Consider the following 25,459-nt stretch of genomic DNA (forward strand, 5'->3'; position numbering starts at 1 on the left):
AGAGGGTAACGTGCCGTCGTGCACAGAGAGAGAGAGAAGCTTGGTGGTTTCTGTGCAGTACGAGAGAAAATAGGGTAAGACATTGGGGCACGGGCTGGGGAAAGGAAATAGGATTTAAGGGGGTACGCCTAAAACGACGCCGTCATGGGCCTTCTTTTCTTTTCCCTAGGCGGGTTACTTAAACGTCTGGGCATTGGTCATTACAAAATCACCTAACATGGTTCTGCTACTTGGTTTTGTTGAGGATTAAGTGTCGGAACCACTAGTGCATCGCCTTTTTTTGTCCTTTTAGTTTTATTCTTTTTTTAAATACTGCAAGCACTGTAACAATGTTTGTGTGGGGCAGCCCACTCCTTGGATATATCTAGGGGTGTAAATTTAAACCGAAAAATCAGACTGGAGCAGTTTTATCAGTTTTGAACTAGTCCGGTCCGGAACCGGTTTTTAAAACGTAAAAACCAACCGATTCCGGTTCCGGAATTTTTTGGACTGGACCGAACCGGACCGGACCAGTTGATTAAAAAAAATAAAAAATAATATTTTTTTATATAAGTTTTATATAAAATATTTTATATATATTAAATATTAATATATATAAATTTTATATATAATGTATAATTATAAATTTTTATGTGAAATTTTATATATAACATATATATTCATATATGAAATAATTTTTTATTATAATTTATAAATTATTACATAAAATGTTAATACTAAATCACTAAAAGTTTATAACTAATACTAATATATAACTTATAACTATACCAATAGTCTAATATTAATACTATTATATACTCTAATATATTAATAAAAGTATAAAACAGTTTTTTTTTTAAATCAATTTTTTTTATAAACAAATTTCTAATGACAAATTGTGAAATTTACATTTTAAAAAAATCAGAAAACTGGACCGGTCCGGACCGAAAACCGGTAAAACCGGAAGTACCGGTTGAGGAGGGTAACCGGTGCGTAATCGGTTTTGAAAAATACAAAACCGGTACATACCGGTTCAGTCCAAGATTTTATCCAAAACCGGATCGGACCGGACCGGTTACACCCCTAGATATATCTCTGTTTTTAGTTCCACTTTAATACAATTTGGTTCAAAAACAATTACATTCGAGTTGAAAAGTGAAAAATAAATGATCAAGCCCACTAAATGCTCCGAAATATTTAAACAAAATTCATATGAATTGTAAAGAAGACAGAAAAGGAAGAGTCAGCAGAAACCTAAGAAGAAAACTGATCCTTTTAACTTGTACGACTATAACAAACAAAAAAATGAAAAACAACAGAGAACGACGAGTAAGGAGATTAAAGAAGGCGATAATTTTGAAAGAACACAATGTTATCAACCCAACTTAAGCCAAACAATGCATTACAAAATAAAATGATTCCACCAAGGGAATTCAAGCTGGTAATATTAAGCCATCAATTGTTCATTTCGCCACAAAGAATGCAACCACAACAACTCCGATGGGCAACAAAAGTTTGTTTGTACTGAGGCTTACTGCACCAGACACATTTACTGTGGCAGCATCGGTGTCCGTTGTAGAAGAAGAAGCAGTAGTAGCACCACCACCACCTGATGGACTCTCTGCAGCGGTCGTAGTATTTGATTCTGTCAATGCTGGTTTAGGGGCAGCAGCCTTTTTAGGCTTAGGAGAAAAAATGTCCAGTGGAAGAAGCACACTGTCGACTCGATATATCGCTAGGTGGTTATCCATATATATTGTACCACCCATTGTGGTATTCACAAGGCCGGTCGAAATGTTCACTTGGTTGCCGGCTGTGGTCACATTTAGGGGGAATTCTCCGGCGCTAGTATCACCGGCCTCTGTCGGCACTGGATTGCTTAGAGTTTGGAAGTTGGACAGACCAATCACGGAGTTCAAGATGTGAAATTGTATTAGCTGGGTCTTTTGTAGGTCAGATAGAGAGTTTATAGTGCCTGGTTTGAGATTCGAAAATGCTGTATCCGTAGGTGCAAAGATGGTAAAGCCATTGTTCGAATTGTTGAGTTGCCCCTATAGTTGCGCAGCCAATCCAGTGCTTTTTAAGAGGCGGATAAGGACTGAGTAGCCGCGTGCCTTTGCAAGGATTTTTGTGACGTCAATAGACCCTTTTTGTACAGGTACTTGGACAGACTGGGCAGGCGCCTTGGCAGATTGGATTGGAGGCTTGGCAAGTGAGGTGGGAGGCGTGGCAGGTGTGCTTGGGGGCGTGGCCGGCTTGGCTGGAGCATTGGCAGGTGGAGTTGGAGCCGTGGTGGATTGGACTGGAGCCGCGGTGGGCTGTGCTAAAGTGTTGATAACATGGAAGAGAAAAAGAAGTAGAATTGAGAGGGAAAAGACACCGGATTTGGTCATCATCTTCGATACTTTTACTTTTAGTGCGTATCAAGGCCTGTTTGGGGAGCTTTGTAATACAGTTTGCAAGGTGGCTTTCTTTTGCTTGGGATATTTGGGAATGCAAAGTGGTATGTATTTGCAGTAGTTGTTGATGTTTTGAGACGGACTAGAGGAGGGATTTTATAAGGGCCAGGAGAGAATGAAGTTAGGCAGTTGGGTGAAAGGGTAAAATTATTAGTTAGAAATCCCAAGTTGTATGCAGCTTATCTGTCTTCGATCAAGAGTTAGAGTAGATATATAGAGTGTGAGGTTTTACAAATAGTTTGCTAATTATTGGGAAGGTAGCGAGGAAAAAGAAAGTGATCTCAAATGTTGGATCTGCGGCCAAATAATGAATACGATTGCCTCCTTTCCAGACCTTTTTGGTTGAAAAAAAGTTAAAGAGATGGGATGCCAAGTGGTCATGTTACTCATGTACACAACGGAACTATCAGAGAGAGACAGAAAGACAAGAGTTAGCGATTGGCCTATGCCATCAGATAGAGCTCTCATAATGCCTACGCGTGATGTAGATTAAAGAATTTTTATTAAAGAATTTCAATTATTTTCATTGTTAAAATTGCGCTAAACACTTGGAATTATCAACAATTCTGCAACGGGAATTCCAAACTTCCTATTCTTATAGCTAGGTATCTTGTGAATTTGAAACCCATCTTATGGGGCCGTTGGATTTTAATGAAACTGTACATGCAATGCACGTGAGAATTATTGATTTTAATTCTATTTATAATCTGTTAAGAAGTTTTTTTTTAATAATGCTATACATCATACTATCATCATATTTTAATTATATTAACTAATTAGTATGCGGCACATTCATTACTATTAGATGATAAAAAATAATACAATAAATGATTATTTAATGGTGATAAATATGTCACATCATATTTAGTGGGATGAAAGTAAGATAGTATGGTATATAAATTTTTTTTTTTTTTAAATTCCTCTGGGCTTCACCATGTTCTTTGTATAGAGATAAAGCGTGCTCAATTACTTGCTCAGGCATTGGATTATTTCCTTCAAGCATTTTCTAATTCCTTTTATACCACATGACCCAAGCTATTAAAAAGAACTTCTCCAATTCACCGATTCTGTATGTTGTTTGAACTTTATGTACTAGACTCATTACATCTTCTTGATGCTCATCAACTGGCTGGTAGCTAAAGTGTTGTCTCCAACACGTTCTAATTAAAGGACAATAAAATAGAGTGTGGCTCACTTCCTCCACATTACTCAAGCAAAAATTGCAGCAATCTTTAGCTATAATTTTTTCTCTGCTTTAGGTTCTTCAGGGTTGGAATACCATTTCTGCATGCCCTCCAAGCAAAAACTTTCACTCTGTTTGGGATTTGTAGATTCCATAACTTCTTCCATAAAGCCTTCTGATTCACTGAGTTTGAGCATTTCCCTTCATTCTTTGTTTTCTTAATGGCATGAAACAGTCTATATGCACTCTTCACACTGTAAATCTCATCCTTCTCACAGCTTCGCACCAGTTTGTCTTCTTTATTCCCAGGACCGAGAGTGATCTTCAAAACCTCAGCTGCTTCCATTGGAGGTAAAAGCTTTTTCACTTGTTCCATATTCTACCAGTTTGTGTTCTCATCAATAAGACTAGCCACTTTATCATTTTCCTGAACACGACTTTGGTTCTGAGCCATAGGGATGAGTCTTTGTTCAGGTAACCAAAAATTTCACCAGATATTGATTGATTTTTCATTACCTACTAGCCATTTGCATCCTCTCAGCAAGTATTTCTTTGACTCCCCTCCATGCATATGAAGGAACATGTCCCAGCTTTTGAATCTTTGAAATCTGAATTCTGAAAATATTTTTCCTTGTAGACCTTGTGAAGCAATGATGGCTTCTCTTGCAAAATCCTCCAACCCTGCTTGGCAAGTAGGACTAGATTGAATGTTTGTAAATCTTTAAGCCCCATACTTCCTTTTGTTTTTGCCTCACACATCTTTTCCCAACTCACCGATCAAATCTTATTCTCCTCCTATTTTTTACCCCACCAGAACTTTTCCATCATGTTCTCTAGCTCTACACACAAATTTCCAGGAAGCTTAAAGCAGCTTATTGAATAGGTAGTGATTGATAAGACAACTACTTTTATAAGAACTTCCTTACCCCTTGAGATAGCAACCTATCCTTCCAGCACTGTAATTTCTTCCATACCTTATGCTTCACTTCAGAAAATGTTTTGTGCATAGCTCTACCTACCACTGGTGGGAGACCAAGATACTTTTCATATTGTTGGAAATTCTGCACACCAGAAAGGCCAAAATCTCCTTTTGCTGGCCAGATTCCACATTGTTGCTAAAGAGCATTGAAAGTATTTTCTCTATTCACCTTCTGACCTGAGGCTCTTTCATACACTTCAAGAAGATGTTGTATTTTGAGATTTTCTTGCATAGTAGCCCTGCAACAAAGTAAACTGTCATATGCAAAAAGTAGGTGGTTTATTTTAGTGAGCCTCTACAAATTTTGATCCACTGCTGTAGCTTATTCTGCTCAGCTTACTTAAGTAAATAATAAGACCTTCAGTGCATAAAAGGAACAGATAAGGGGATAGAGGATCTCGTTGTCTCAATCCACATTTTGGAGAAATTGGCATTTTAGGAACACCTTTAACTAGAAATGAGAATGAAATAGTCCTTACACATAACATAATTAACGGCCTCCATCTGCCATTAAAACCCATCTTCTCCATCATAGTATCAAGAAAATTTCACTCCACTTTATCGTATGCTTTACTCATGTCAAGTTTCAAGGACATGTATCCTCTTTTTTCCATGCCTTTACTGCCTCAGAAAGTGAACTAACTCATAGGCCATTTGTACATTTTTAGTGATAAGCCTAATTGGGACAAATGCACTTTGGGACAAAGAAATCACATCTGATAATATATTTTTAAGTTGATTAGCTAGGACTTTGGATATCAACTTATAAATTACATTACAAAGGTTTATAGGTCTATAATCAACCACAGTTTCAGCCATATTCTCTTTTGGAATCAAAGTGGTAAATGTGTGAATTATATCTCTAGAAAGTTCAACCCTATTAAGAGCATTTAGGACAGCTGTTATCACATCCCTTTTTATTTTTTATTTTTTTTATTTTTATTTACGAAGAGCCGGTAGCCATATGAAAGTGGCCCCTGTCCCAAGTTTATTAATAAACCCTCACTTATGGCTGAAGAATTCTGTGGTTATAAGCCAAGTATTAGGGAGTCTACAGATAAGAAAAAAAAAAGAAAAGGAAAAAACCTCCCAAATACAAACCAACCAAAACCAAAACAAAAGAAACAAAGAGACGAACAATCTAAACAAGCCTATTAAAACACCACAAAAGAACTAACAGGCCTAAACCAAGACATGTAAAAATCTAAACAAACCTAGAACAAGCTAAACAAGCCTAAAAAGCAAACCAAAAAACAGCAGAGCTAACGACGGAAATAAGGAAGGTCGAAGAAATCCAGCAGTATAATACCTCTTAAAAACAGGGGACGATCTTGGTTACCATTATACGTGACACTCACCCCATTTCCCCTCCTCTAGCAAGAAAATCCGCCGCACTGTTACCTTCACGAAATTGAGGAGCCACCACGAAATTAATCCCCTTGAGCTCCTTTCACAAAACCTCCCAAAACTCCCAAATATACCATAGGGTACATTTGCCGTTGCGAAGCCAATCTACAACAATTTGAGAATCACATTGATCATATGGAGCCGCTTACACAGTCTAATACCATCCAAAATTGCTTTCACTTCCGCGCCATTGTTCGTATCGACCTTGTAAGAGGCTGAGAAAGCCCCTTTTACCATACCATTTCAATCTCTAATAATGCCGCCCCCTCCCAAATTTTCGGGATTACCTCTGCAACTCCTATCACAATTAAGCTTCACCTAACCCGTATGAGGCCTAGACCATTTAACAATTTTTCTAGGTCTCATAGAAGTTTGTGGCCTATCCAAATTAAATCCTTCCAAGATCTTCAAATCGTGCATGGATAAATTACTAAACGATCTTATGTTATTAGCCAATAACTTATTCCACACCCAAACACTTCTCTAGACAGTCACAGCTGTATCATACTTTCCATCCATTCTAGCCTTGCATCTTCTCTTTCATAGACACCATGTAAAAAGACAAGGAATTAAGCCAACTAGAGTACCATTAAAGGAAGACTTTTTAGCATAAGTAAACCAGGTAGCTACTCTATTTTTCCACGGTCAACTACGCCTACATGGAATACCGAGAGCAATACTAGCATAAGACCAGACGTCTAGAGCCACGGCCCCCATAGAAAAAATATGGTCGAAGTTTTCTATGCATCTCCAATCAAAACAATCACATGCAAAGGCAAGAGACACACCTTTACTTTGAACCCGAGCATCCATGGGCAAACAATCAAACCAAATTTTCCGCAAGCATAGAGAGATACGTTTAGGTAATAGTTGTTGCCAGAACCAATCATGCCATGGTAATTCTTGACCTCTTTTTCTCACCACCTTCCATGCTATACTAGTTGAAAAAATGCCATAAGCGGAAGGCTTCCACACAAACATATCCGGACCTAGGGTACCACTAGTCGGCATTTGTAAGATTTCCTCAATAATCTCCTCACCAACTAGCCTCCTTAAGGATGCCCACATCCCAAAATTCATTGGACCAACAATCTTGAATACACAATTCGTCATTACCAATATCTTCAACCCTGACCGTAGGGGGGGGGGCCCGACGCCAACCTTCGATCAAACCAAAAGGCATTACCACCACGCACCAGGACAGTCACATTGTCCATAACTTCTAGCAACATCTTTGTAATCAATCTCCAGAATCTAGAATCAGACAGTCTCGCCTTGTAAGAAGAAATATGGCCATGTCGAAGGTATTTGGCACGTAAAAATTCAAAGCAAAGATTATTAGAAGACAGGATTTGAAAGGCAAACTTCATATGGAGTGATTTTTGGACCTCTTTAAGTTCTCTCATGCCCAACCCGCCTTCTTTAGTAGGCAAACAAATTTTACTCCACGATCTCCAATGATATTTTCTTTTACAATCAGTCTCTCCCCAAAGAAAATTAGCTAACAAAGCTTTAATGCTTGACAACGAGATTGAGGGCACACTCATCACATACAATAAGTGGATTGGCATATTTGTTAAAACATGCTTGACTAAAATCAATCTATCACCCTACGATAACAACTTAAACTTCCAACTGGCAACTTTTTTCCTCACTTTATCAATTAACGGTTCAAAAACCTGGGCTGTCAATCTACTTGAGACCAACGGCACACCCAAATAGGTTACATGAAACTTTCCTTCGTTAAAGCTCGTAAGGCCCAACAAACTCCTCTTCCTTGATGCCGAAATCAATTTAGAAGGAAATATTGTAGATTTGTCCCTGCTAATTTTTTGACCCGACCACTTCTCATAAATTTCAAGAGTATGAACCAGATAATTAATAGACCTCTTACCCCCATTAGAAAAAATAAGAATGTCATCAACATAAAGTAAGTGAGAAACCAAAGGAGCACCAATCGGATGACTAAATTTTCCAATCCAAGCTTCCTCAAAATTTTTCTTGAGTAGCCTCGTCAACATTTGTTCCATGAGGATGAATAAATAAGGGAAAAGAGGATCCCTTTGACGCAGTCCCTTGCAGACTGAAAATAGCCTTTATAGGTTCCATTCATCATAACTAAAAACCACTGAGTTTGCACAGAATTTGCAATAAGCTAGCAAAAATTTTCAAAGAAACCAAATGCTTGGATCACATGCATAAAAAAAAATCCCAATTCTCCCTATCATAAGCCTTGGCCATATCAATTTTTACCAAAACATGACCACCAACAATGTTTTAATGTAGCAACAGAACCATCTCCTGAGCAAAAGTAATGTTCTCAAAGATACTTCGCCCAGGAATAAAAGCACCTTGTTCATGCGAGACCAACTTATCAAGAATAGAAGTTAGGCAATTCACAATAATCATTACTCTTATATGCTAAGAAGATAAATATCATTAAATTATAAATACATCAAAATTATAGTATTTGGTACACAACCACAAATATAATATAAAAAACTCATTCACCTATTAATTTTTTTTATGTTCGTCTAAAGAAAATAAAGAGCACTATGTTTTATCATTTAATTTCTCTACCAATTTTAATTAATACGATGATTAAAAAAAAAGATAACATATACTTAGTTCTATCATATTTTCATACAAGAAAAAAAAAGTTTAATTTATCAAACATAATGCTGAATCGGTTAGAATTGACTTAAATCAATTTGTAATCAGACTAAACTATCTGATTGAAGCAGTTCGATAAATGATTCAAAAGATACACTAAAATTGATTCCCTTTCTAAACGATTCAATTTGAACTGGTTGCATTGACCTCGTTCAATGACCAATGATAAAATGGTTGGAGAACTTCAATTATTTGAACAAATAAATGATAAGATTAATTAACATAACGGCTGATGCGGCATAATAAAAAAAGAGAATGATACACCTACAACTGTATTACAAGTCTTTTACAATTCATTTGAAATCAACCAATGCAATTGTTACACTTCATTAAAAAATAATTTCACTTTTACTTAACTACCATTCATTTTAAATAGAGTGGTAAATAGTTGTAGACAATTGAAAGTTTATCATTTTCAAAAAGAAAAAACTCCCTTAGATTATATATATATATATATATATATATATATATAATTAGAAGAGTATTACTGGATATAGTCCTAGGATGTGCAAGTCTTGTGCATTTCCGTTAAAGTGGATCCTATAATTTCAAAAGTGAGTTTTCATGTAGGTCACATATTTGCCCACTTTTTAAAAAGGAGTACACGGGGTGAACACATCCAAATATTGGGGGATCTCCCCCTTCAAGTCAAAAATCTTCAAATTAAAACTTAAAAAAAAAAAGAACCTTCGCTGATGGGCAGGAGCCACCTCTAGTGCCAGATATGCCGGATGGAAATTGATATGCCGAATTTGGCCCCAATGAGGAAATGATGCTGGGGAGGTGTTAGATGTGCTCCATATGGCAGATTCTATGCCTTTCAACATTGGGTGGCAAATTTAGCAGCTCCCTACACCGGAACAATCGGGATCTGATGACCAAATGTCGGACCCATCCTTTCTAGAGTGGTCGAAACCAATATATATGAAAATGTGAGGGCGACAATTAGTGGACAATACTCCAAGTTCTTCATGGCCAGAGATGACATGTGGAACCACCCTTAAGAATGAGAGTCATCAAGACGAGAAAAATATTTAATTGTAGGGTGATTAACAAGATCATAACTAAATAAAGAGTGACAAACACACATTCATGGCAATGTCATCGTTGACAACACGATGCCAAATCCCTTTACCATGGAGGGCATGTATAACTTTAAATTTGGAGGTACGGAAATAAGAGTGCTTAGTTTTCCAATAAACTTGTCAAAATGCTTGCATCCACTAGTTGGAAAATAGCAAATATGTAACGCTCTGTACCCGAAGGATTAGGGAGTTAGTTCCTACCACCTAAATATCATATTTCAAACAACACAAGCATAGATTCCAAACGAAAAAAGGGAAACACTCTATAACATGTAAACTTCATTTATTTAAAATATACGTTCCTCTATAGGACGTTAATGAACGCCTTCAACATATAAAATAAAACAAACTCCACAAGGTCTCAAATAATGCGTCATAGTCTAAAAATACTACACAAGGGTATAATAACTAATATCCTAAATAACAATCCTCCAAATCTCTTGTACCCTTTGACACTTATTTCAATATGTTAGCCTACTTATGCATCTTAGGAATTTATTCCTCTACACTCAACTAGACCCGCATGTACTTCCTAGTCCTTGCCCTCAATTGGAATGTCAAATTCATATGAAAGATAATTGAGTGAGTTATCAACAACTTAATACGCAAGGAACATATACTTGTGTTTAAACATGAGCCAATTACAAAACGTAGAAATATATAGTTCTAAAAAAAGCAGTCATATTCTCAAACACACTTCTTCATAATAATAGTATATGCAAAAGACTTTAGGTACAAGTATAATTGAAATAAGATCAGAAACAGGAAGAGAACATAGGCCATGTTTACTCCATGGTAGGGTTATGCATATATGTTGTTAGCCAACTAGAACATTAATCAATGTCTTTTAATCAAAGTGATGCACTCAAAACAGAGGCCATGTTTACCTATGCGGCAAAGTTTATTTTTTGGGCTAGGAATCAAAGACCACTATTATATCTCATGGTGGGGTCATAAATAAGAGGCCATTATTATATCCAGTGGTGGGGCTAGAAATCAGAGCAAAACAGAATCTTATGCCTCAGGGTTTTTGTCTGCTTTAACATTTCATAACAACGTATTGAGTAGATAAAAATCATATAATTGGACTAAATATTTCAAATTTCATATTCACATTTTATGCAGTAGAGAAACATAGTACAAAAATTGTTCATGTATACACGAATCATGATAAAATGTCAGATTTCATAATTCAAATACAGAGACTAGTGTAGAAAATAACCAAGGTTGCTTCATAAATAAATATGCAGGTTTTTCACAAAATCAACCTCAGTCAGTTTTTGGTAAAGTTTAGCATAGAAGGACATCTTATCGGACTTTTGCAGTATATTGTCTATGCTTTGAAGTAGAAAATAACAAGTACCATGTAACGACCCGATCCTAATTTTTTATGGATAAATTATGGATAATTTTATTAGGTTCAATAAATGAGTTAAAACCCATAAAAGAGTTTATTCGATAAGTTATATTTATTTGAACTAGAGTTAAGGCTAATTTATTTTTTGAACTCCAAGCCTGTGAGTGTTAGACTTCAAACACTATTAGCATTCTAGATTCCTCTTTATAATAAAACCCTAACTAATTCCCTCTATGAACTCCAAACCATGCACGTCTTCATCATCAAAGTTCACTAGGATTACAACTCTACATGAGCCCTCTTCATGTTACAATTTCTTAAACCAATAGTATATATATATCTACCACTCCTTCGTGAGAATAATTCAAGCCGCAGTACCCAAACCTTCCTCAGGTTGTCACTATGTTCTTCCTTACCCACTTTGATTTTCTTTTTCCCTACATAACCCGTCACACTGCCAGCAAAAGCTACCAGCAACCAACAGAGCAGCCCTCACATTACCCAGCTCCTTTACGTCGCTCCTTTCATAGCAATGCCACGAGATAATCACAAGCACCGCCCAACCTATGAGCAAATCGTTAACCTTCACTCAGTTGTCACCTCCACGAAAAGGCTAAGAGCCACTCTGCGGTTGGACCACTGCACACCACCGGGAACCCACTACACAGAACCAGTCTGAAGGAAACACCATGTCGCAGTTGCCAATCGAACCCTTGCTCGCACCCTATGCCGCAGGAAGCTCCTCCACGTCGAGCTGCCACCTCCTTCTTATACACTGTCTGGCAAGCACCTCGACCAGTGTCTCTCTGTGCCAGCGACCTACACGTCCAACAATGTATCAACATCCCCTGTTTTTAGTCTGTCAAAATAGAGCACGTACGTCCCCAACAAACCACCATCACCAAGAGCTCCTCCATGTCGAGACCCCATAGAAATTGCTGCCAAGGGCTGTTCGGCACCCCCTAATCTGTCGCAAGCCTCTCACGGCCTCACAGTGGGTCCTCTCTCTCCCTCACGCCATGCTTATTCCCTCTCGTAATCTCTCTCTCTTTCATCATGTTGTCTCTTTCTCTCTCTCTCATCACTTTCTCTCTCAATTGCATAATCGCCTAGCTCGCCAAACTGTCTCTGCACTTGCCACCGTTGAGTGCAACCCAGCCTCACACCTAGCTCTCGGTAAGCCCTGCTGTCCTTCTACGTAATTGCATGGTTTCAAACGAAAGAAACCATGTATGTAACAATATGACAATTTTGCCCTTTGAGTTTAGTTTGTAATGTAATGAGCCTAAGCTGGGGTATTAGGATCTTAATTAGAGTTGAGTTATTTCTTAAATTATCATGAAGATAAACATGTATGTTATTAGCCTGTATTCGGGTTCTAAATTATCATTTTGGCCAAGTGGGATAGGCTTGTTTCTTAAATAGACTTATATTGAATTAAAATTAGAGCAAGTGTGTAATGCCCCGTCCCCAAAGATCCAGAGAGTTAACTCATATTACCTAATAATCAATTCCAATATTGCTAAAACACATCCAAAAGCTCCAAATCAAACGTAAACACATCTAATTTAATTAACCACACAAACTCATATGTCAAATCCTCAGTACAGTAACCCAAAAAAAATATCAACTTCTCTACATGTCACTTAAACTCATATTTCAACAATATAGTTAACAAAAATCACCAATACTCGTTGAAAACTTTCTATTCTTAATCCACTATTCTTAAGTTGTCTCACCCAATGCTTCATAGTCTTGATCCTCAGCTGAAAAATTCAAAATCATCTGAAAATATTGTGAACATAAGGAGGTGAGTTATCAAAAATTCAGTAAGCAGAGAACATATGCTAGTATGTAAACATGAGCATTTTCTTAGAGTTCAGAATGTAGAAACAAAATATTTCAATTTTCAATATGCATTTCTCAAAAATATATATTATTAGAAATCCAGAGTGATATTTCAAATATTTCATATTCAGAAAACAACTTTTCATATTCAAAGACTCATTTGGCACAACATGATTGAACATTTTCATCTTATCCTATCATATCTGAATAGAGACCATGTTTAACCCCCGTGGTAGGGTTGTGCATTCTGCGGAAAGCCAAGCATAACATAAATCACCATGAATATCAAAGCGATTGTACTCAAAACAGAAATCCACTATTGTATCTAGTGGCAATGCCTGAGGTTACTATTGTATCCCGTGACAGGGCCAAAGGTCACTATTGTATCCCGTGACATGGCCAGATGTCACTATTGTATCCCGTAATAGGGTTAGAGATCACTATTATATCTAGTGACAGGGCCACATATCAAAGCAAAACAGAATTAGAATCACCACATCAGAATCAGAATAAGAGTCCGAACAAAATCAGAAAATCATGCCAAAGGTTTTTCAGATGCCAAATCATATCAAAATAGAGTATTGAAATTTAGATCATTTCACATTTTCTCAAAACAGATTCAGAACATCTTCATGTCACATGCAAATTTATCAAATTTTCATATTCGCTCATTTTTTTCACATTTCAAAAACAGAATATTAAAAATAAGCTCATGTCTACACCAGTCAAACCAGAAAATATCTTATTCTTATACAGAATTTCATGAGTAATGCAGAACAAATAATTGAGGTCGTTTCAAGTTTCTTTTCATAAAAAAACATGCATACTTTTCCAAAATTGACCTCAATTCATTTCATTTTTATGCAAAGTCTAGCATAGGAACCCCTCTTACTTGGACTTCTTAGTTTTTCAAAATTTTCCTCAAAAATGTCGGGTCGACTATAAATCGTCACCTATAAAAATAATCACATAATTTCCGTAAGTTTCCAATCAATCACGTAGTTCGATATTTAAGCCTAAACTTCTAAAATAACCTATTTTAATTACTTAAAACCTAAAACCCTCATAATCCCCAAATATATCACTACTTCCTAAAATCATCAATATCCACCATAACCAACGTCAAATTCAAAACACTAATATTTAAACCCGAAACAACCAACAAATCTCAACATAAACCAATCACACAAACAACTCTATCATCCAATCCAACCAACCCCCTTACTCCTCGGACTCAGTCTGGTACAACCAACCAATTTACAGTAAAAATGGATGAGTGCAAAAATACATTGAAATCATGAAAGTTCTTTAGGAAAATACTTATAACGCTATAATATAATTTTTGAAAGATTACGAAGGTGCAAGAGGTGGCGGCACAGTAATAGAACAGTGCAAAATGCACTCGGCCGTGGGTCTCAAAAACTCACTTTTGAACAGGGACAAACCAAGACTCGAGATTACTAGGGAATGGCTTAGGGATGTCGGTAAAGCTAGTAGTGGTGGCTGTGGATGGTGGCGTAGAGGGCGGTTGAAGTCCAAAATTTCCAAAACGAAAATGTTGATGGTGGAGTTTCACTGGTGGCGGATCGGAGCTGGGGATGTGTGGTTTAGGTTACTAGGAGGTCAAGGAAGATGTGTTGAAGAAATGGTGACCGGAGGTGGCACGACGGCGGTGCGCGAACACAAGGGGTGCGACGGCTTGATGTCGTGTGTTAAGGCTCAAGGTGGCGCGAGAGAGGTTGGAAATCGGAGGGTGAGGTCGCCGACCGGAGGGGAAGAGAAAAGGAGGGGCGGTGTTGACCACGGCGGCGCACGGCGGCAGTGGCTGGAGGATGACAAAACGGACGGGAGGAGGGAGGGGCTGCACACGGGAGAGAAGAAAGAGAGAGGAGAAAAAGAAATGCGGAAAAGAAAAGGAGAATAAAAGAAAAAGAGTAAAAGAAAAAGGGAAAAGAAAAAAAAATAAGGGAAGGAAATGAGGTCCAATCCTCACATCTTGGGTCACAAAAATGATCAAACGAAAAAGATTTCAAGACAATAAGTTAAATAAAATAATTTAAGCGTAGTGATTAAACGAAAATAAAATAATTAACCCAACAATAAATTAATTTAAAATTAAGAGCAATTTAAATGCATAACAATAATTAATATATAGAGAGCATATCAAAATAATTTTCAAAAAAAAAAAAAAAAAGAAATCAAGAAATAAACCAACGGGAAACCCAATAAATTTTAAAATAAGAGAACCAATATTTAAATTAATTAAAATAAATCATTTAGTTAAAATACACTAAAATACATGATATCACAAAGTGAATATCAGTTATATGTTGATGAAATTAGGGAAATGATGGTATTTTAGGGATTAGTATGCAGAATGATGGTATCGGTACTTAAGTGGGATAGACTTGTTCATTTTATTTAGGTATGTATTTATGAGTATGCACGTTTTTTAAGAAACCTTATTTTTTTATGTTTACTGTATGTTGTGTTGCTTATTAAGTATTCGACTCATTTTTGTATATTTTTATATTTTTAAACCACCCCAGGTGATGACATTTCTGACGATGAGACTGCAGGCCTGGACTTGACCTAAGGAGGCGAGGCAGAGGCCTAGATAGTTTATGTCATGTTCAGTTTATGATTTAAGAGTTTAAATAAATTAGTTTGATAAGCACATGAGATTTTAGTATTTTTTTTAATAAGTTCTTCCGCAGATTCTATTTTGAATTTTAAGTATCTAATAAAGGTTGTTTTATTTATGAAATTTTTCATATTTGGCGCGTTATTAAAAAAAAATATTTTTACTCCAGTTTAGCAACGCATTGGCTCCCTAAAAATTCTTAAAATGTCTTTATTAGAGAGCAGGGTGTTACATATCATGACCTCACTAGGCTTGAAGCAGTGTTTGACCAAACTCGATGACAGAATGGCAAATTGAATGGTGCCTTGTGGTTCGCTTGTGGCGCTGTAGCCTCCACTACTTGCGAGGGCAACAATCTAGTGCGACATCATGAGTGGCGGGGGAACTAAGCGGCCTGGATGGGTCACACGGGCTCCAATGGCCTTCGTAGGTCACCAAGGTTAGCCTAACATTGAGACATAGTTCAGCGATCCAGATGGAGGCAGTAGTGCTAGACGTTCCACGGTTAGCGAAGGTGTAGAGGAGAGAAAGAGAATGAGAGTGTTGAGCTTGGGAAATAGAGGCTTGATGTAGAGGAGCTTTATGGTGCATGGCGATACATTGAGGGTAGGTTTGGGGGGTGAGATGAGAATTTTGTGTTTTGTTTTAAAGTTTAAAATATTAAGTTTTAATATTATTATTGTTTTGGGATTTGAAAAATGTGTATTGGGATTTGAAAAAATTGAATTGTTTATTATATTTTGTATGGGGATTTGAAAAAGGTGTAATTATGATATGAGATGAGATGAGATGAGAATTTTGAATTTTGTTTGATGTCCCAAACCTGCCCTGAGGCTTTAGAGTTTCGACGGTCGAAACTATAGAGAGCGGCCCGGCATGAGCTGAGATGAACGGCTTGGAGCTGGGCATGCTAGTGAGTTGCGATCACGTAGAATAGAGGGTAACGTGCGTAGAGAGAGAGAAGCATGGTGGTATTTGTGCAGTACGAGAGAAAGAAAAATTATAGATACAACCACCTTATGTAACCAACGTGCAACTGGCGTGTACATGTCATTTAAATTGGATTTTTTTTTTTTAATAAAACGGTGTGTTTTTCCTCCATTTTTTTTTCTTCTTCTCTCCTCTCAATTTCGTTCCCCCTCTCTCTCTCTCTCTCTCAAAATTTCATTTCCCCCTCCCCCTCCCTCCCTCCATCTCCATCTCTATCGGACCTCTTCCTCTCCCTTTCCCTCTCCCTCTCCATTTTGTTCTTTCCTCCCTCTTAGTCTCCATATCATAACCCTAAATCCATCCCTTTCCATCTCCATGGGGACATTACTGTGGGTTGTTTGAAGGCCAATAGATTTCTATTTCTTAGATCTAATCTCCATGATTTCAGAAAAGCATGGTATTTGAGCATGCGGCAAATGGAAGCTTGCAAGAAACCCAGAAAGAAACAAAAAAGAAGAAAGAACAGAGAGAGAGAAAGATTTCATGCAGTTTTATTGCAGAAAGAACAACAGTTTTATTGTTTATGGGATTTAGGTGAAAAATGAGTGAATCCAAGTTCCCAAAAGCTGAGATATATTAAAAAAAATTCGACAAAAAAAAATCGACTAATTATGTATTGTTTGGCCTTAAAGTTAATAACATGCTGATCTTCACTATAGCAACTCATTTCATCCAAACAACCTTCAAGTGCTGTTTGGATCTTTTTCTAAGTATTGATTCTTAACTATTACAAGTTATAAATGTTCTCCTTTGTTTCCCCTTCAGATAGATAACTGCAAGTTCCTATTAGACAAACTCAAAGCTGTCATGGAAAGGAGGGACGCATGTACCTCTGTCCTCTGCCTCCCTTCATTTTACCTTACCCATCCTTTTACAAGAAGAAAATAACCTTCTCCACGAAAGCACAGGCGAGCCAACAATAAGCTTGGGAACCCTAAGCAAAGGTTGGGGGCTTTCGTTTTACCTTACCAGGAGGTTGTAGAAGAAATGGAGTTGTTAGAACGAGGTGAGCTTAGCTTATAAATCCGAAAAGAAAGAAAATTGTTTCACAAAATTTCTTATGTTACAGCAGATTATTATTATTATTATTATATCTGCTACAGGGCATACCGATTTCCTGGGGGTTCCCACCCCGGTTGTCTGTAGTGGGGCTGGAGAGAAAACAGGGAAAGACATTGGGGCACGGGCTGGGCAAAAGAAATAGGATTTTAGGGGGTACGCCTAAAACGATGCCGTTATGGGCCTTCTTTTCTTTTCCCCTTAGGCGGGTTAGTCAAACGTTTGGGCTTTGGTCATTACAAAATCATCTAACATGGTTCTGATATTTGGTTTCGTTAAGGAATAAGGGTCTGAACCACTAGGCATTGCCTTTTTTCAACCTTTTAGTTTTTTTCTTTTTTTAAATACTGCAAGCACTTTAACAATGTTTGTGTGGGGCAGCCCACTCCTTGGATATATCTCTGTTTTTAGTTTCACTTTAATACAATTTGGTTCAAAAAAAATTACATTCGAGTTGAAAAATGAAAAATAAATGATCAAGACCACTAAATGCTCTGAAATATTTAAACAAAATTCATATGAACTGTAAAGAAGACAGAAAAGGAAGAGTCAGCAGAAACCTAAGAAGAAAACTGATCCTTTAACTTGTACGACTATAACAAACAAAAAAATGAAAAACAACAGAGAACGATTAAGGAGATTAAAAAAGGCGATAATTTTGAAAGAACACAATCTTATCAACCCAACTTAAGCCAAACAATGCATTACAAAATAAAATGATTCCACCAAGGGAATTCAAGCTGGTAATATTACGCCATCAATTGTTCATTTCGCCACCAAGAATGCAACCACAACAACTCCGATGGGCAACAAAAGTTTGTTTGTACTGAGGCTTACTGCACCAGACGCATTTACTGTGGCAGCATCGGTGTCCGTTGTAGAAGAAGAAGCAGTAGTAGCACCACCACCACCTGATGGACTCTCTGCAGTAGTCGTAGTATTTGAGCTGTCTGTCAATGCTGGTTTAGGGGCAGCAGCCTTTTTAGGCTTAGGAGAAAAAATGTCCAGTGGAAGAAGCACACTGTCCACTCGATATATCGCTAGGTGGTTATCCATATATATTGTACCACCCATTGTGGTATTCACAAGGCCGGTCGAAATGTTCACTTGGTTGCCGGCTGTGGTCACATTTAGGGGGAATTCTCCGGCGCTAGTATCACCGGCCTCTGTCGGCACTGGATTGCTTAGAGTTTGGAAGTTGGACAGACCAATCACGGAGTTCAAGATGTGAAATTGTATTAGCTGGGTCTTTTGTAGGTCAGATAGAGAGTTTATAGTGCCTGGTTTGAGATTCGAAAATGCTGTATCCGTAGGTGCAAAGATGGTAAAGCCATTGTTCGAATTGTTGAGTTGCCCGTATAGTTGCGCAGCCAATCCAGTGCTTTTTAAGAGGCGGATAAGGACTGAGTAGCCGTGTGCCTTTGCAAGGATTTTTGTGACGTCAATAGAGCCTTTTTGTATAGGTACTTGGACAGACTGGGCAGGCGCCTTGGCAGATTGGATTGGAGGCTTGGCAAGTGAGGTGGGAGGCGTGGCAGGAGTGCTTGGGGGCGTGGCCGGCTTGGCTGGAGCATTGGCAGGTGGAGTTGGAGCCGTGGTGGATTGGACTGGAGCCGCGGTGGGCTGTGCTGAAGTGTTAATAACATGGAAGTGAAAAAGAAGTAGAATTGAGAGGGAAAAGACACCGGGTTTGGTCATCATCTTCGATACTTTTAGTGTGTATCAAGGCCTGTTTGGGGAGCTTTGTAATACAGTTTGCAAGGTGGGCTTTCTTTAGCTTGGGATATTTGGGAATGCAAAGTGGTATTTGCAGTAGTTGTTGATGTTTTGAGACGGACTAGAGGAGGGATTTTATAAGGGCCGGGAGAGAATGAAGTTAGGCAGTTGGGTGAAAGGGTAAAATTATTAGTTAGAAATCCCAAGTTGTATGCAGCTTATCTGTCTTCGATCAAGAGTTAGAAGAGAGAGTAGAGATATATAGAGTGTGAGCTTTTACAAATAGTTTGCTAATTATTGGGAAGGTAGCGAGGAAAAAGAGGGTGGATCTCAAATGTTGGATCTGCGGCCAAATAATGAATACGATTGCTTCCTTTCCAGACCTTTTTGGTTGAAAAAAAGTTAAAAGAGATGGGATGCTAAGTGGTCATGTTACTCATGTACACAACGGAACTATCAGAGAGAGACAGAAAGACACAGTTAGCGATTGGCCTATGAAGATTAGCTACCTCTCTCTATCCCTGTCTGTCATTTTTTTTTTATTAAAGAATTGCAATTATTTTCATTGTTAAAATTGCGCTAAACACTTGGAATTATCAACAATTCTGCAACGGGAATTCCAAACTTCCTATTCTTATAGCTAGGTATCTTGCGAATTTGAAACCCATCTTATTAATCCCCTTGAGCTCCCAAATACCTCCCAAAAAACAAAAGAAAAAAAAAACCTCCCAAATACAAACAAACCAAAACCGAAACAAAAGAAACAAAGAGACGAACAATCTAAACAAGCCTATTTAAACACCACAAAAGAACTAACAGGCCTAAACCAAGACATGTAAAAATCTAAACAAGCCTAAAACAAGCTAAACAAGTTTGACAAGCAAACCAAAAAACAGCAGAGCTAACGACAGAAATAAGGAAGGCTGAAGAAATCCAGCCGCATAATACCTCTTAAAAATAGGGGACGATCTTGGTTACCATTATACGTGACACTCATCCCATTTCCCCTCCTCTAGCAAGAAAATCCGCCGCACTGTTACCCTCGCGAATTGATGAGCCACCATGAAATTAATCCCCTTGAGCTCCTTTCACAAAACCTCCCGAAACTCCCAAAGATACCATAAGGTACATTTGCCGTTGCAAAGCCAATCTACAACAATTTGAGAATCACTTTCAATAATCACATTGACCATATGGAGCCGTTTACATAGTCTAATACCATCCAGAATTGCTTTCACTTCCGTGCCATTATTCGTACCGACCCTGTAAGAGGCTGGGAAAGCCCCTTTTACCATACCATTTGAATCTCTAATAATGCCACCCCCTCCCGAATTTCGGGATTACCTCTGCAACTCCTGTCACAATTAAGCTTCACCTAACCCGTATGAGGCCTAGACCATTTAACAATTTTTCTAGGTCTCATAGAAGTTTTTGGCCTATCCAAATTAAATCCTTCCAAGATCTTCAAATCGTGCATGGATAAATTACTAAACGATCTTATGTTATTAGCCAATAACTTAATCCACAACTAAACACTTCTCCAGACAGTCATAGTCGTATCATACTTTCCATCCATTCTAGCCTTGCATCTTCTCTTCCATAGACACCATGTAATAAGACAAGGAATTAAGCCAACTAGAGTACCTTTAAAGGAAGACTTTTTAGCATAAGTAAACCAGGTAGCTACTCTATTTTTCCACGGTAAACTACCCCTACATGGAATACCGAGTGCAATACTAGCATAAGACCAGACGTCTAGAGCTACGGCCCCCATAGAAAAAATATGGTCGAAGTTTTCTATGCATCTCCAATCAAAACAATCACATGCAAAGGCAAGAGACACACCTTTACTTTGAACCTGAGCATCCACAGGCAAACAATCAAACCAAATTTTCCGCAAGCATAGAGAGATACGTTTAGGTAATAGTTGTTGCCAGAACCAATCATGCCATGGTAATTCCTGACCTCTTTTTCTCACCACCTCCCATGCTGTACTAGTTGAAAAAATGCCATCAGCGGAAGGCTTTCACACAAACATATCCGGACCTAGGGTACCACTAGTCGGCATCTGTAATATTTCCTCAATAATCTCCTCACCAACCAGCTCCTTAAGGATGCCCACATCCCAAAATTTATTGGACCAACAATCTTGAATACGCAATTCGTCACTACCAATATCTTAAACCCTGATCGTATGGGGGCCCGACGCCAACCTTCGATCAAACCAAAAGGAAGCATTACCACCACGCACCAAGACAGTCACATTGTCCATAACTTTTGGCAACATCTTTGTAATCAATCTCCAGAATCTAGAATCAGACAGTCTCGCCTTGTAAGAAGAAATATGGCCATGTTGAAGGTATTTGGCATTTAAAAATTCAGACCAAAGATTATTAGTAGACAGAATTTGAAGGCAAACTTCATATGAAGTGATTTTTGGACCTCTTTAAGATCTATCACGCCAAACCCGCCTTCTTTAGTAGGCAAACAAATTTTACTCCATGATCTCCAATGATATTTTCTTTTACAATCAGTCTCTCCCCAAAGAAAATTAGCTAACAAAGCTTTAATGCGTGACAACGAGATTGAGGGCACACTCATCACAGACAATAAGTGGATTGGCATACTTGTTAAAACATGCTTGACTAAAATCAATCTATCACCCGACGATAACAACTTAAACTTCCAACTGGCAACTTTTTTCCTCACTTTATCAATTATCGGTTCAAAAACCCAGGCTATCAATCTACCTGAGACCAACGGCGCACCCAAATAGGTTACATGAAACTTTCCTTCCTTAAATCCCGTAAGGCCCAACAAACTCCTCTTTCTTGATGCGGAAATCAATTTAGAAGGAAATATTGTAGATTTGTCCCTGCTAATTTTTTGACCCGACCACTTCTCATAAATAAGAATGTCGTCAGCATAAAGTAAGTGAGAAACCAAAGGAGCACCAATCGGATGACTAAATTTTCCAATCCAAGCTTCCTCAAAATTTTTCTTGAGTATCCTCGTCAACTTTTCTTCCATGAGGATGAATAAATAAGGGAAAAGAGGATCCCCTTGACGCAGTCCCTTGCAGACTGAAAATAGCCGTTATAGGTTCCATTCATCATAACTAAAAACCACTGCGTTTGCACAGAATTTGCAATAAGCTAGCAAAAATTTTCAAAGAAACCAAATGCTTGGATCACATGCATAAAAAAAATCCCAATTCACCCTATCATATGCCTTGGCCATATCAATTTTTACCAAAACATGACCACCAACAATGTTTTTATGCAGTGACAAAACCATCTCCTGAGCAAGAGTAATGTTCTCAAAGATACTTCACCTAGGAATAAAAGCACCTTGTTCATGCGAGACCAACTTATTGAGAATAGGAGTTAGGCAATTCACAATAATCATTACTCTTATATGCTAAGAAGATAAATATCATTAAATTATAAATACATCAAAATTATAGTATTTGGTACACAACCACAAATATAATATAAAAAACTCATTCACCTATTAATTTTTTTATGTTCGTCTAAAGAAAATAAAGTGCACTATGTTTTATCATTTAATTTCTCTACCAATTTTAATTAATACGATGATACAAAAAAAAAAAACAAAAAAGATAACATATACTTAGTTCTATCATATTTTCATACAAGAAAAATTTTTTCAAACATAATGTTGAATCGGTTAGAATTGACTTAAATCAATTTGTAATCGGACTGAATCAGTTTAAACTATCCGATTGAAGCAGTTTGATAAATGATTCAAAAGATACACTAAAATTGATTCCCTTTCTAAAGTATTCAATTTGAACTGGTTGCATTGACCTCGTTCAATGACCAATGATAAAATGGTTGGAGAACTTCAATTATTTGAATAAAATAAATGATAAGATTAATTAACATAACGGCTGATGCGGCATAATAAAAAAAGAGAATGATACACCTACAACTCTATTACAAGTATTTTACAATTCATTTGAAATCAACCAATGCAATTGTGACACTTCATTAAAAAATAATTTCACTTTTACTTAACTACCATTCATTTTAAATAGTGGTAAATAGTTGTAGACAATTGAAAGTTTATCATTTTCAAAAAGAAAAAACTCCCTTAGATTATATATATATATATATATATATATATAATTAGAAGAGTATTACTGGATATAGTCCTAGGATGTGCAAGTCTTGTACATTTCCGTTAAAGTGGATCCTATCATTAAAAAGTGAGTTTCATATAGGTCTCAAATTTGGCCACTTTTTTAAAAGGAGTACACGGGGTGAACACATCCTAATATTGGGGGTTCTCCCCCTTCAAGTTAAAAAGCTTCAAATTAAAACTTAAAAAACAAAAGAGCCTTAGCTGATGGGCTGGAGCCACCTCTAGTGCCAGATATGCCGGATGGAAAGTCGGATGCCAAGGAGGCCGGATATGCCGAATTTGGCCCCAATGAGGAAACGATTCTGGGGAGGTGTCAAATGTGCTCCATATGGCAGATTCTATGCCTCTCAACATTGGATGGAAAATTTAGGGGCTCCCTACACCGGAACAATCGTGATCTAATGACCAAATGTCAGACCCATCCTTTGTAGAGTGGTCGAAACCAATATATATAAAAATGTGAGGGCGACAATTTGTGGACAATAATCCAAGTTCTTCATGGCCAGAGATGACATGTGGAACCACCCTTAAGAATGACAGTCATCAAGACGAGAAAAATATTTAATTGGAGGGTGATTAACAAGATCAGAACTAAATAAAGAGTGACAAACACACATTCATGGCAATGTCATCGTTGACAACACGATGCCAAATCCCTTTACCATGGAGGGCATGTATAACATTAAATTTGGAGGTATGGAAATAAGAGTGCTTAGTTTTCCAATAAACTTGTCAAAATGCTTGCATCCACTAGTTGGAAAATAGCAAATATGTAACGCTCTGTACCCGAAGGATTAGGGAGTTAGTTCCTACCACCTAAATATCATATTTCCAACAACACAAGCATAGATTCCAAACGAGAAAAGGGAAACACTCTATAACATGTAAACTTCATTTATTTAAAATATACGTTCCTCTACAGGACGTTAATTGTAATACCCCGTATTTTGTTTTTTTAGTGTATTTTTTTTAGTGAAGGATTATTTTAATTAATTTAAATATTGTTTGTCTTGTTTTAAAATTTATCGGATTTCTCATTAGATTTATTTTATAATTTTATTTGGTTGTGAAATTTACTTTGAGGTGATTTCTTAATATTAATAAGTGTTTGTATTTAAATTACCCTTTGCTTTAACAAATAATTTTATTGTTGAACTTTAATTTGTATTTATTTATTTATTTATTTTGTTTCCCCACGCACAACACTACCCATGCACCTTTGTTTTTTCTTTTCAATATTTAGGGTTTTCTTATCACCCATATAAGTATACGTTCATCTTATATTTTGAAAACTGCCTTGTATCGTCGTTGCAACCAGCCTCCAGAGTCCACAATCGTGTAGCCCCTCCTAGTTCGATGCCAACCTCCATCTCCATGCACGTAAAACTGACGCCCCGTAAATGACCATCACCTAGGCTCAAAACACCACCGTGCACTTCTGCAGTGCACCACTCACGACCAGCAGAGGAGGATCATCACACAGGTAGCACCACGTGAGACGCTGAGCACGCAGATCACAGCAAGAGACCATTCCACCGAGAGCCACTCCATGAAAGCCAATCACGCGTAGGTCCACCGCAAGGAGCCAACCTGCCCAAACCTCAAAACCAACCTCCACAAGCCATGACCCATGCCGTCCCAGCATCACCACAGCCTATCCTCACCCATTCGGAAAACACCACGCCAACCTAACGAAGCCTCTGCCTTCCTACTCTGCGTAACGTGCACCACGTTGCATGCCGAGTGAAGCCCTCGCTCCGCCTTCCCGACGAACCTGGTCTACACCTCCATAAGCAGTCAGGAAACCACACGGAACCAACGCTAGCCATCACCGAAAAATAAGAGAGCCCCTGTTTCTCCTATCGAAAACAGAGCATCACCACAAATCCGGTTGGTCACCACCGTACGACGGG

General features: G+C 37.7%; 1 protein-coding gene and 1 pseudogene across 1 annotated transcript; both read right to left on the reverse strand.

The window, feature by feature from the left end:
* Window positions 1-1,442: 1,442 nt before the first annotated feature.
* On the reverse strand, window positions 1,443-2,375 carry LOC108990063 (annotated as a pseudogene).
* Window positions 2,376-18,416: 16,041 nt separating this feature from the next.
* Window positions 18,417-19,468, reverse strand: LOC108990095 (fasciclin-like arabinogalactan protein 12). Its single transcript, XM_018963944.2, has one exon. It carries the CDS (start codon window positions 19,362-19,364, stop codon window positions 18,429-18,431), a length of 936 nt encoding a protein of 311 aa, XP_018819489.2. The 5' UTR covers window positions 19,365-19,468; the 3' UTR covers window positions 18,417-18,428.
* Between the last annotated feature and the right edge of the window lie 5,991 nt (window positions 19,469-25,459).

The sequence above is a fragment of the Juglans regia genome, chromosome 14, assembly GCF_001411555.2.
Source record: "Juglans regia cultivar Chandler chromosome 14, Walnut 2.0, whole genome shotgun sequence".
In the NCBI taxonomy this organism is placed as follows: Eukaryota; Viridiplantae; Streptophyta; class Magnoliopsida; order Fagales; family Juglandaceae; genus Juglans; species Juglans regia.

Excerpts from the sequence above, each read along its gene's own strand:
- LOC108990095 (XM_018963944.2), bottom strand. The coding sequence starts at position 19,364 with ATGATGACCAAACCCGGTGTCTTTTCCCTCTCAATTCTACTTCTTTTT.